At 40.1% G+C, this 14,494-nt stretch overlaps 1 protein-coding gene across 4 annotated transcripts in view; it reads right to left on the reverse strand.

The window, feature by feature from the left end:
- DCC (DCC netrin 1 receptor) overlaps positions 1-14,494 on the reverse strand; it is a 999,406-nt gene that overhangs the window by 111,644 nt on the left and 873,268 nt on the right. For 2 of the 4 annotated variants that reach the window (XM_075932654.2, XM_075932653.2), the window contains exons 16-18: positions 8,966-9,061; positions 5,090-5,268; positions 739-877 (exon numbers count right to left, since the gene is read on the reverse strand). In XM_075932654.2, the coding sequence (XP_075788769.2) occupies positions 739-877; positions 5,090-5,268; positions 8,966-9,061 (414 nt within the window). Of the gene's footprint in view, positions 1-738; positions 878-5,089; positions 5,329-8,965; positions 9,062-14,494 lie in introns of all 4 variants that reach the window. The other 2 variants (XM_075932652.2, XM_075932651.2) reach the window with 1 other exon arrangement.

A 14,494-nucleotide genomic window follows, 5' to 3' on the forward strand; every position in this document is an offset into this window, starting at 1 on the left:
ATGTAACATCCGCATACAAATACCTCCAGAGCCTGCGGAACTGCACATACACAATCTAGTGAATAGAACCATGGAGCTTTGATTTCAAAAGCACCTTCACCTCTTCAGCAAAAATAATCTCTATTAGCTGGTAGCATTACTTGATCCTTTGCCAGAGCCTCTTGGGGCATGTCTACAATGCAGCATTATTTCAAAATAATGACATTATTTTGAAATAACATAGTGAGCGTTTACACAGCAAGCCGTTCTTTCAAAATAATGTTAGGATGGATGACTTCTTACTCAGACTCCCCATACCGTCATTTCACAAGAAGTAGGGGAAGTTGAAGGAAGAGTGTTCTTCCTTCATCTTCCTGCTGTGTAGGCAGCGCCAAAAGCTGAATTAAGCTATTTCGACTTCAGCTATCCAATTGATGTAGCTGAAGTTACGTATCTTAATTTGACTTTTGTTGTGCAGTGTAGACATGCCCTAGAAGTCTAGAACAGGATCACATACGCTTGAATCAGTACAAGTAGCCTTTTTATAAATTAAAAAATAAGAGAGATTAACAAAACTTCCATCCTGATCATAGTAGGCTATTTCCATCATTGTTCTCATCTGATTTTATTTTTCTTTGAAAACTAAATACCAGCTAGGTCATATCTTTAGTGAAGAAGATATATGAAGGTGACTGTTTTTATTATCCATATTATTGCAAACATGCTGGTTTATAAAGCTATCAAAATATGTAGACATACCTGCTTCATATGTTGTGGCATGTGCAGTCATGCTCCACGTGCTTGACCTTCGACCTTTAGTTACCATGACAGAGAATTCATACATAGTGTTTGGCTTAAGGCCTATTACACTATGGCTCAAAGCTGTTGTATCTGCTGACTACAAAGGGGGGAAAAAGAGGAAAAGAAATATATGTTTAAGCAAGTAAAAGTTGAAAAATGCAATAATAGAAAACTAACTTACATACACAATTTTTCCATATAATAGATAAAATGGAAGAGCATATTATAGTAATGCTAACTTCCTTTTGTAAGCATACTTTTCTGAGGACGGAAATAGCTTTGACACTGTAGTATGTATTTTAGTGGAACTATTCTTAGTACCATGAATAAAACTCTAAACTGGCTGTTTATAATTTAGGCAGTTAACTAAGGTATGGAGATTCCCTCTGCTCCCTCTCCCCCTTTCTTCACACAAAGGAATTTACGGCAGTCTTTCAAATGAAAGAATGAAATGGAAGCTGACACTGTGTCCTCCATTTGTACCCTTATGGAAGAAAAGCAGAAATATTTGCATTAAGTTAAAGACTTTTATTATTCGGCTGATTTGTTCTGTGCTCTCCACACTTACAAGAGTTTTTGACTTAAAATTTGTTTCTCTTTCATATTATATTTCTTCTCCTTCCCCCCAAAATTAGTTATTGGTCTAATAAAAGTTTACTAACACATATTTTCTCACCATAATGGCTCTAACACACACTCTGGTCATTTTTGGATGAATATATAATTAATTTCTTATAACTGTTGTAGTTTTTAAGTCTTAGATTTTTGCTGTTTAAATATATGCTTTGTTTGTATAATAAATTTGAATTATTTATTTGGTTCACAGCAGTACATTAAGAAGAGATATATAAACTATTAGTGATGTATTTATTAACATTTTTATAATGTAGATTTATCTGACTTAGCTTTTTGTCTCAGCCTGTTATAAGGAATGATTCAAGAGAGTCAGCAGTTTTTTATCATATGAATAAACCCTGTATTTTCAGACCATTATGGATATCCATTTTGCTGGGCCCAAGCTCCTCAAGAGTTATGCACCTCTAGTGAGGTGTTGAACATTTCCGTACCCACTGGCAGAAATGAGGGGTGAGGGTATGCCACATCCGATATAACATGGGATCAGTTTTCATTTAACTGAGCTGCAAATCTTTAGCTTCTGTGATATATTTGATGGTCTTAAATCTACAGAAAGATGTCTGAACCACTGGAGCAGGTGAGAGAAATGTATGCCCAGTTATGCAAAACATCTGACTTTCATCATAAGAATGGATCCTTTTTCACTGTTCAGTAGGATGAGTATGGAACAATGCAGCTCTCTGGTATTCACCAATAATGTCACCCTTATGTTGACATTAATCATCAACTCTAATGATGTACATTACATCTTTTAAAATTTCACCATAAGCTTCCAAGGAAGTGCAGAATACTGTAGTAATTTTATGAGGGAAGACAGCAGACATCCATTTCAGAGACAAATTAGTAAGTGCCAATTATAATGCATCATATAAGTCTACAGAAGCATGGTATACGTTTTGTTACAACACATGAATTCACACTGGGACTTCTGTATTCAGAGACAAATTCTGTCATCTGTATACTCATTGGGAGAAAACAAGAGATAAAATAAACATAAAAGTTGACTTCATTGAGACTAAGATTTCACCAATTGAGTAGTCCCCTACTCTGTGGCTGTCTACACACTGGGCCACTTATTCCGGAAAATCAACCGCTTTTCTGGAATAAGCTGCGAGCTGTCTACACTGGCCCTTGAATTTCCGGAAAAGCAATGACGCTCTACTGTACCAAGTCAGCCGCTATTCCGGAAAAACTATTCTGCTCTGGCTCGGGCATACGTCCTTATTCCGGAACACTGTTCCAGAAAAGGGCCAGTGTAGACAGCCCAGTAGTCTTTTCCAGAAAAGCGTGTCTACATTGGCCACAGACGCTTTTCCGGAAAAAGGGCTTTTCTGGAAAAGCAGCCTGCCAATGTAGACGCTCCTTTTCCGGAAAAACTGAAAACGGAATAGTATTCCGTTTTAAGCAGTTCCGGAAATTCATGCCAGTAGACACAGCCTGTGAGTATATCTAGTATAATCAAGGTGCTCACTTATGGAATAAAGCGCGACCCAATTATGAGCAAAATTTGATATGGGCATGGGGTTTTAACTATGGGACAGTGTTAAAACTGCTTGTGGAGTGAAAGTAGCTAAATCTTACAGATATTAAGAAATTAAAGTTATATTAGTAGGATGGTCCTTTTAATGATTGTTGGTGGAAGATGACCAAGGGAGAGACCAAAGACTCAGTATGTGGACTAGATAAAGGCTGACCTTAGGAAGACAAATTTGCATGAAAGCTAAGCCTACAATCATGAGTTCGGGAAAAAAAGGCTATAAAAACTGTCGACCCCAAATAGAAAAGAAGAGCATTACACTTTCCTTTTTTCAAACTTGCTCAGATATGAGGCACTCCCAGGATGAAGGGTCTAATATCTGAGCAGTAGCACATCTAGTGAATATGCACCATGACAATGGGAGAGCTCTCTCCCCTTAGCATAATTATTCTGTCTTAATTGGGCGCAGAAGCTATGTCAGCAGAACAGCATCTCATATAGCACCAGTGAGAATAGTGCAAAACTTGTGTTGCGTGGGAGAGCAGGGTCTTTTTCACAGCCCTGAGCAAAGTAAGTTATATTGACTTGGGATGTAGTGTAGACCTGCCAAAAATATTTGGAAAATAGGCTTGGGTTGAACATATTCAGGATAAAACTGGCTTAGAGTGAACATACTTTTCACTGAGGCTTTTTTTATTAAAAGTTGTGTGATTGCTGTTTCTGGCAGACCTGTTTCTGGCAGACTACTATATTGCAGCATCTTTGGGGGAAACCTCATATTAAGTCTATGCATCACTGTGGACCCAGGAGCTTATGTACAACTGTGTTCTTCTCCACTGGAAAGTGTTCCCAGAACTCCTTCAGGAACTAAAAGAGTGTGTTGGGAAATTGTTAAATTGACTCACTCACCCATCCCCTAGAGAAGTTCACATATACTGGTTCAATCTGGATCCTCTGGAGACTAATTGTATGTCTACACAGCAAAGTTATTTCAAAATAACAGCAGTTATTTCGAAATAACTTTCCTAACATCGACACAGCCATTCCGTTATTTCAATAGTGAAGGGCTTATTTCATAATTGGTAAACCTCATTCCATGAGGAATAGTGCCAATTTCAAAATTGTGTAGCGCTGTGTAGACACTTATTTCGAAATAGGGGGCCTCCAGCCCTTCCCAGGGTGCCCTGCTGGCTGCCCTGGCCACAAAGCAATTTCAGACGTGATGCCCTGCTGGAACTGGTTCCAACCAGCCTTAAATACTATTCAACGTCCACTAGTGTGGACACGCTATTTGAAATAGAAAAACGCTATTTCGAAATGCATTTTATGTGTAGACGCGTTATTTCAAAATAAGCTATTTTGAATTAACTATTTCGAAATTAGATATTTTGAAATAATGCTGTAGTGTAGACATACACTAAGAGATAAATACATGGGTTTTGGATTAATAAAGCTGTATTTAAATCAACTCAGGGCCTTCCTTCTGATCCAATTAATGGCTAGCATCTTCTGTCTAAGGGCACCAACCCTTGGGGACTGGAAAGACTTTGGCCTTCTAAGAATTCAAAAAGACTGATGGATGACTTCTAGTAAGTTTTTTGCATGCAGATAAGATTTTTTATGTTTTTTTCTTAATGGTACAAGATGTTGTATACAAACTGAATATAGTATGTAAATAGATAGAATTTATGTTTTCAAGTTAGTGATTGCCACTTTCTGTGTAAGTGCCAACACAACTGCTACTAGGCAGATTTGAAGCTGGGACCTCGAAAGCTTAGTGTAGGAGCCTCTACAGCTTGAGCTATAAAGGCCAGCTGGCTCACAACACACTCTGTAGAGCTCCCTTGTTCTTATCACTCGCTGTAAGTCATATAACTGCCACTCCATGGGACAGTGAACCACACTACGTGTGTGGGTTACACCAAGCATTATTATTAATTATTATAAATTTCTCTCCTATTACACATACATTTTAATATTGATTTGCTGGCATTTTGTGTCTGAAAACATCTTTCATTTATAGGTGGTAGACTATTCATGCTACTACAGGCTACTACCAAGTCAAGATATTTCCTGTTCATCTGGTTGTTTCTGAGTTTTCCCCAAGTTAAGTACAGAAAAGGTAGATTCAATTTATTGTCAAATAAATAGAAAGACAAGAAGCTGCAGAACTTTTATGTCCTGTTATAACTTCACCTTGTATTTAGCACTTGTCGAATAGCTGGTTCTCCAACGAACAGTGTAAAAGCGAACCTCGGTAGTCTTTTGATTCTTTGGGACAGAGTTGTCTGCCCAGCTGACTCTCACGGCATCATGAGTAAGTGCAACAGCCTGGACACCTACTGGTGGGAGCATGGGGGTGGAGATATCTGGGACTGAGGTAGGGAAATCATCAAGCAAAGGATAAAAATCAACTTCTAATGGATCAATGGGATCTGGGTCAAAAACCACCAAAAAAAATCCCATTAAAAAAATGAACAGTAGTTAAACAAAACAATCACCAGTGAATACACATCACAATGGGTTAAATGATGAGAGGGGAACAGGAGAAGAACAGAAAGAGAGGAATTAATTGAAAAAGGATAATATATACACAACATTTCACTTACATTACTATAATAAAGCTAACTAGCAATGAATATTATTTTGTATGGCTTCTTTAAATACTTCCAGGTGTGCTTGCTTTTGTTGGCTCCAAAATGAAGTTGAAATACATTGTTTCTCCTTAAAATGATTTACTTTGCAGTAAAAAAAAGAAATACATAAATGATACATTATTGAAACCACGTACACAACAGTGTCATTCTAAAAGACACTGATATGTGTAGGAGTTGCCTATGCTTTTCTCTCTCGCTCACTCTCTCTGTGCAGCTTCTTTTGTTCTTTTAATGCTATTCAAAGAGCACTTCCACATCTGCTTAAATATTTGTCAGGCAAAAGAGAACATAATTTTAATGCTAAAATAGAGTCCCACGTTGTTGATTTAATAGCTCCTGCTTGAAAAATGTGTGCATCCTGCTAAGGTTATGTGGATAGTTGTTTTAATCTCTGAGCATTCTTTTTCCTTCAGGCATGAGCATGCTTCTTTTACATATTTGGTGATCATGCACCCTTCACACAGATCAACAGTCTGTAATAATGGGTATGCAGTGTTAGGTGAAGTTAGCACAACACAGAAGCAATCTGCGGTAGGTTTTCTTACACAGAAAGGGTTGCTTCCATATCCAAAGTGAAGTTCCATGTTGGAAAGCTGTGTTTGCAATTAGCCAGTGCTAGCAAGAACATCATGGGTCTGAGTATCCTGTCACTTCACTGTAATGAATTGACTTTAACAGAATTAACCCTGATTTATACAAATATGAGAAGAGAATTGGATTGCCTGTCTTTTTTAGCCTTTGAGTTTTAAGTAATAACTACTGCATCTTAATGGAGAAAATGTTGGTCAGAACAGAGACATTATGTTAAAATGTTGGCTTTTAAAATATATATATTTGCAATATAAAAACAAGATTATGATTTTACCAACTAAAACTTTCAGGCTGCCATAATTATGACACAGTACACACATACCCACAACCATGTTTTTCTTAAATTAACAGGCTACATAATTAATCAACGTGCAAATTAATCTGACATTTCCCAATTGATAATTATTTTAGTTTGGCAGCTCTCTATGCATTTACAACTTCTGACACTCTTTGATCGCTTTCTTTTTTTGTAATTTTGTAATTAATTATTTAGCACTTCAGTCCGCCACAGCCCTTGAAATAAAAATATAGGAGTAAAGCATATTTAAAATGTATGATGAGCCACTAGATGAACGTTTTATTACTGTTGTTGCTGCTTCATTCACCATCAGCTTCTTTAGAAGCTTGAATATAGATGCTTGGGGAAATAGAGCAATCTGGTGATTCATCTACAGTTCCAAAATTCATTCAGACTTTCTGCATAGCAGGATGGGTTGAAACTTCTTCTGCCTATTCACAAAGAACATTGCTACTCTGAAGGTTTCAATTTCAATGTGCATTACATAGATTTGATCTTTTGTCAAATAAAACACTGCATCTTTCTTTTTTTCCCATAGCAACATACTGAATTCTGAAGGTCTATTGTACAGAGGACTATGAAGACCAGGTCTAGCAAAATAAATGCTTAGATTCAATCAGTTAAGATAATTCAGTTCTTGAAACATGCCATCACTGAGCTGAGAAACAGTGGAACTTCTATAATCCTTTGAGGTCTGAAAATAGGTCCCTAAATACTTCCTCCACTTTTCAAAACAGAATTATTTGCTCTATTCAAGTTTGGACATCTGTCATTTATAAATTGCATATCCTCGATTAAACAATTTATTCTTCCTTTAACTCTTACCTTGCTTGTAACATCATTTGAGTTTATATGTTATCTATACCAACAAGTTTCAATATCTATCTATCACATACAATTTTTATGCACTGAAATAAACACAGTAGTTAAATTTTCTTTTTCATTCAGGACAAGTCAGTTCAAAAACCACTCAGGGAGCTCAACTACAATACTTCTAGCTTTCCTGAATATAGTTTTTGAAATGCTCTTCCATGAATGACCCAATGATACTGACTTTCTTCAGAAGCCGCACCTAGAGGGGTAAGAGATTAGATAGGAAGCTCCTTGTTAGAGCTGCTCTTAGAAATAAAAGAGAAGCTGTAAAGTGCCATACTTGTATAGAATCCTTGGGTCAGTTCACCAAATACCTTTTTCTCACCTGGATAATATTTCATTCATGAGAGGTCTCACACATTCATACACTAAAAAAATTTCCCCACAGGCTTCATGTAGGTAATTCTTGATCTAGCATCAACACACATACAAAAAGTCTTCTAAAAACCCACAAGGATTTTGAACCAAGTTCATCAAATAAAATTTTTAAAAGACACATACATAATTTGACACATCTATCAGGAAGAAACAACCTTTTTAGTTACCAGACAAGAAGTAATATGAACAATGTTGAAGCCAAACACTCACTGATACTTATCTAGATATGGATTCCCACAGATGATTTCTTTTTTTACTTTGATTTTTTGTTGTTGTTAACTTTTGAGACATTCCAAGATTTCTTAGGGGAATACTTCACAAAAAATGTTTGGGGAAAGAATGGTTTTCCATTTGGAGCCACAGAGCTTCCATTTGATTATATTATTCCTAATGGTTCACCCTTAGTCTGTATATGAATAGTCTTTTTGCTCTCAGTGACATAAGCTTCCTTTTTCTGAGGAAGTTTTTAACATGGTGGGTGAAACGTAAGGAACAACTACCTAATGATTGTGTCACTCCAGAGGAAAATCATTTTTCTTTTTGTATTTCATCTTTTTGTTAACTGCTGTCTTCAGTGTTACTCATTCATCCTAAGAAAACATATGCAAACAAGAATCAGATTGGATCAAATGAACCTGAAACTTAATGGCACTTTGTTTTTCTTACCAAGAATACATCTATGAAGAAAAATGTTGCATGGTAAGTGAGTAGCCCAATTAATATTGGGTATTCTGTTTTTTGTGAGTTTATATTGTCATTAATTATTTGAAATACTTTCCTTCATCTTATCTAAGACCTGGCTACCTGACCCTAGATATGTCTGTGACTGTTCTTGGCTTTAAGTAATTAATTTCAACTTAGCAAAAATTATAAGAGATACAGAAAATAATTAAATTCCGTGCTTGATTTGTGACAGCAGCCACAATTTTAACCTGATCTTCAGATATTTAAATTGCTCTGGGATTCATGTTGCTCCCAAGCCAACTCAATCAAACTACTAACGGATGTGCAAGCATTACATTATTTTATATGAGCTAATGAAAATTTACTGCTGTAAAATATATTTCAGGAAAGTGTAATTAATTCATTATCTTATAGCCATGTAGTTCAACCAGTTAAAATGGGGTAGAAAAATGATCTGATTTATTCTAGAAGAAACTTGTATGTAGAAGAACTCTTGTTATTGGCTTTCCAAAATGGTTGCCCAATATGCACACATGTAAGGCTAATGATAATTGATATGGAACAAGGTAAGAATCAACATTTCCAACTCACCTGTCAGTGATCTAGTGGTGGCACTTTCATAGAGAGGAACTCCTTCACCCACATTGTTAAAGGCTTTTAAGGAAATTACATAATGGGAACTTGGCTCTGTGGGTGAAAACAAACAAGGCAAAACACACATTGTTAAAATCAATTTCAAAGACAGACTGGATTAGCATTTTCATGAAAAAAAAAAAGTTAAGTGAAGGCCTGTTCAAACAAAGCCAATAGTTAGTAGAGCAGCTTAGAAAGCTATTCACAGACAAACTAAGAGTGAATGATGTTGCTTTCATTTAATTCAGGCTCCTAATTTAGGGCTAATTTTATACAGGCAGTCCCCGAGTTATGCAGATCCAACTTATGTCAGATCTGCAGTTACGAACGGGGATTTTCTCGCCCCGGACGATGGGAGCGGTGTGATGTCCGGTCCCACCGCCCGCGTCCTCTGGGGCAAGAAAAGATGCTCTGCGTCTCCCTGATCTGCTGGGGGGGGGGGAGAGGAGCCAGATCAGCGCCGCGGTCCCGCCCGGGTCCTCCTCCGCTTTGCTCAGTGTCTCCCTGGTCTGCAGACCAGGGAGATGCTGAGCAAAGTGGAGGAGGACCCGGGCAGGACCGTGGCGCTTCCAGATCAGCGTCTCCCTGATCAGCTAGTGCGCCCCGCCCCCCCAGCAGACCAGGGAGATGTGGAACAAAGCCCCGGGCCTGTGGTAGAGCAGGTGGGGCGCTGCCGGTTGGTCCCGCAGCACCGCTCCTTGGCGCTACTGGACCAACCCGGCAGCACCCTATCTGTTCTGCCCCAGGAGTCCTGATTCAGCCGCTGCTGATCAGTTTCAGCAGCGGCTGAATCAGGACACCTGGGGCAGAGCAGCTGGGGTGCTGCTGGGTTGGTCCAGTAGCGCCGAGGAGCGGCAGCGCTACTGGACCAACCCAGCAGCACCCCAGCTGCTCTGCCCCAGGCGTCCCCAAGTCAGCCGCTGCTGAAACTGACCAGTGGCTGACTACAGGAAGCCCCTGCCCCGGGCTTCCTGGAATCAGCCACTGATGAGTTTCAGCAGCAGCTGACTTGGGGATGCCTGGGGTTCTTAAGTTGAATCTGTATGTAAGTCGGAACTGGCGTCCAGATTCAGCCGCTGTTGAAACTGATCAGTTTCAACAGGCTGAATCTGGACGCCAGTTCCGACTTACATACAGATTCAACTTAAGAACAAACCTACAGTCCCTATCTTGTACGTAACCCGGTGACTGCCTGTAGTCCTTTCTCAGTCTTTAATCAAAGTTCCCATTTATGTCAATCAAAGTTTTGCCTAAATAAAGACTGCAAGATCAGCCTTGTGTTCTATAAGAAGTAACTGATGTCCAAAATAAAACATAAGAACAGCCAAAGTGGGTCAGACCAAAGGTCAATCTATTCCTGTGTTCTGTATTCCAACAGTGGACAATGCCAGGTGTCCTAGAGAGAATGGACAGAACAAGCAATTCATTCTCTGTTGCCCATTCCCAGATTCTGGCAAACAGAGACTAACGATACCAACCCTGCCCCTCCTGGATAATAAGTAATGATGGACCCATCACACTACGAACTTATCTTGTTCTTTTCTGAACCTTTTAGAAGGTTCATTCAGAAGTTCACACTCCCCTTGAATGTTGTATGCTTCATGTCACCATGCAGCATAGATTCAGTGGCACATCAGAATTGAATACACTGGCTTCTATATGGAAGGAAAGTTGTTAATACATATACTATGGCTGCCATTCCATTTCAGTAAGAGGATACATTTCTTTTTCCCAGCTCCTGATGAGGTCCCTAGCTCATCACCCAGATACTCAGGCTGTATATCTATGGAATACACATTTGAGACGAAGATTTTAAGGTCTCAAACTATAAATCTGATTTTTTTTTCAAATGCATGACAATGCATTTAAAATTTATTCCCTCCCCAAAACACACACATTTTGCTGAAATTTTGTTCTGAACCAAAAGTTGAGCAACTCACATACCATTATAATGACTAGTTTGTTGCTGAGTAGTATATCTCACTCCCTAACTTCATTGTGACTGAAATTACATTTGTAATAGCTATTGTACCACTGTTGATCTTACTAATACTGAGAATTTATCAAGCCTTCAGTTATCTGAATAATGCTAGCATTCTGGCATGAAGCTCAGCCATTGTATATCACTCTGGTGTGTAGTTAGAGATTGATAATTTACTAACTGTTGTGCTAATGAAGACCACTAATCATCCAAGAATACACATCCAAAGCTATGAAACTATTCTGGCTGTGCTGTCAATGTATGGATGTGGAGGACAGAAATACTGACATACAACTACTAACTTTTGGCAACATCAATATTCTTTGAAACCTTCAAATATCATAGATTACAATAAGAATATTCTAAATATGTCCCCCAAAGAGAAGAAAATAAGATAAGAAGAAAATATAACGATTATTCTCCTGAATATTCTATTGTGATATGTTGAGGGGCACATTTTCCTCAGTAGAGAAGTTGGTTGTTAATTACATTGATGTGAACTTTAACCAAGAATGCTGCATGTTCACATATGGGCCAAACACAACAAATAACTTTCTTAAGATTCCTTCATAAATAAACTGTTTTATGTGAGGAGACATGAATTAAAGTTACATTACAAAGAATTTGCTTTGAAATTACATATTTTATTCACATTAATATTAAATGAATTCAGCAGAAATGTTGTTACTCTGAATACAGAATGAAATAAAAATTAACAATGTAGTGAATTGCATTGCTATTGCCCCAGAATTTTGTAAGTAATGTTATATTAAGCAGAAACTGTGATGTATTTGCTCAATATTCAATATACAGTAGCTATTACAAATGCCTTGTTCATTTCCAAAAAAAGAGATTAATTATTTCAAACTGGTTAATGAATGACCATAGCATTGTCCATTTTAATGCTCTAACCAAAGTTTGCCAGGATTCTCCATCAGTAAATATTCACAGTAATATCATTAGTCATGATGCAATTATTTAGTATTCGTGGAGTTGTAATATAGATAATCATGTGATTTCCCTCGTGCAGTAGCTTTCTAAGATTTCTAATTTTTGGGGTACCTGACTTTGTTAATTTTTAGATTATGTGAAGATATTGTAGTTATTATTATAATATTAAACATTTACCCTAGTATTTTCGAACTTTTACAGTACAATTTTACAAGTTACTCTCGGAAAAGAATCATAACATCTGATCTGCATGACTAATGAAAATACATCTTGAACTTCCAATATGAAATACTTGAAATTAATTACTGTCCAAAAATTATTCTTAGGAATTACTTGGTAAACAGTCTCAATATTAATTGCAGAAACTCAGGAAGTTACACTATTGTAACTCGAGGAGAGATGTTTGAGTCACAGCCTACTTGAATATCTTGTTTTTTGAAATAACCCTCAGTGTGTAACTGAAAAATGCTCACTGTAAAATAAGGAGGAATTTCTTTTGAGTGGGAACCACTCAGATCTGGCCCTGGAGAAAAGAACCAACATAGATCAAGCTACCGATACAGAATACATCTGCTTTTTGAGATTGCCATGATGAAAGCCATACAGAGCTGTTCAGACATGCTAAGGGAATTCACTCCACTACTTGTGGGAATATAAGAGTTCATGTGATGCTTTTGAGGACTGGAAATCCCAGGGAGGAATTCTGCCTTCTTGAAGTACGATCCCTCCTGGAGTTTCCTCCAAGGCAGCGTGGGTGGAGCACCACCAACAAAAATATGTTGAACTTGACTAATTGGAAAATTGATCTGATATCAATAAGATGAAATTCAATAAAGTCATATGAAAATCCTTTGATTAGGAGGGAAATAGCAAATAAAAACGGGGAATAACTAGCTAGATAGCAGGACAACGGAAAAGGATTGAGGGATTATAGTGGATCAGAAATCAATAGGAGTCAACAGTATGGGTATGTCTACACTACAAAGTTAATTCAAACTAACAGCCGTTAGTTCAAATTAACTTTAATAGCGGTTATACATGCAAACCGCTATTTCGAATTTAATTCGAAATAGCGGAGCGCTTAATTAAAACTTGGTAAACCTCATTCTACGAGGAGTAATGTCAAGTTTGAATTAAGTAGTTTGAATTAAGTGCTGTGTAGCCACTTAATTCGAACTAGCTGGAGGCTAGCCCTTCCCAGGTTCCCCCTGGTGGCCACTCTGGGCCAAACCAGGAAAACTCCTCTCCTCTCCCCCTTAAAGGGGTAGGCTCTGGCCAGATGGCACTTGCTAGAGCCAGCCCTGCCGGCAGTCTCTGCCCCTAACCCAGTGGCCCCAGGATGAGCCAGGCAGCCAGTGACAGCCAGCCGTCCCCCGTCCAGTTCCCCAGCACCCAGGGGCCAGCCAGGGGCCGTAGATGGCGCGCACCCTCCTGGACTAGTTCAGAGGTCATGGACCTCATAGAGGTTTGAAGACAGGCCCCCAACATCCATGATCTCCGCGGTAGGAGGAGGAACACAGCCGTCTACGGCTGCATAGCGGCCACCATGGCCCAAAAGGGACACAAGCGCACCCAGGAGCAGGTGCGCCTGAAAGTCAAAGAGCTGTGGCAGGCATACACCAGGGCCACCAGAGGCGGTGCCGCAGCAGGGGCTGCCACCTGACCCTACTTCCCCACCCTCGACCGACTCTTGGGGGGCAGGGCAGTCTGCGCCAACCCTGGAGGCAACTAGCCAGGACCAGAGGGCCCTGGCCCGGACACACAGGAGGGGCCACCGCCAACTGTTCTGGCACCAGAGTCGTCAGGGTCAGCCAGGGAGGCCATACCGGGTAAGTGCCAGCACTGTCCCCTGCCTGGGAGAGAGGCGGGGAAGGAGACCAGGGACCACGTGCATGGGACATGCCTCCCATGGATCAGGCAGCCACCCGTGCACATGCTCGCATGTGCCATGCCACCCTTGGGCAGGTGGCTTCAGCTGCGTGACACTCAGGGGCCATGGCCCAATAGGCACATGCATGTGTGAAGAGATCTGACATGCTCCCAACCCCGGGGCGGGACTCAGCAGGATGCTCTCCCTTCATACGCCCCCTCTACACAGAGATAGGGAACATCTGCCCCCCGCTTCGGCCGCACTATAGAAGGCACAGGGGCATGGGTGTGATCTTGGGGCAGCTCCCAGTCCCGGGGAGAGCCAGACATCCTGACCATGGCCTCTGTGCAAGCATAGTGACTCTAACGATGCAGGACATGGTCGCCCTGATGTCGCAGGTGGGAGCTGGTCATCATCCCTTGTGTCCCCAGGAAGAACTGACCACTTCTCTTCTTTCTCTACAGCTGCACCAGCTGCTCGTGCAGGGCGCACCACCCCACCTGGGACATGCTCCCGAACCTGCGGCATGGTCCGGACCACCACCACATAGCAGGAGTACTGGGACCAGCACCTGGGGGCCCTGCGAGCTCTGCACTGCACCATCCAGGCCTGGATGCTGGAGGACCTGCAGCTCCGCCGGGAGCAGCGTGCGAAGGACCGAGCGAGGAACTGTCACCTGCAGGCC

The sequence above is a fragment of the Pelodiscus sinensis genome, chromosome 6, assembly GCF_052426305.1.
Source record: "Pelodiscus sinensis isolate ZL-2025 chromosome 6, ASM5242630v1, whole genome shotgun sequence".
NCBI classification, from domain to species: domain Eukaryota; kingdom Metazoa; phylum Chordata; order Testudines; family Trionychidae; genus Pelodiscus; species Pelodiscus sinensis.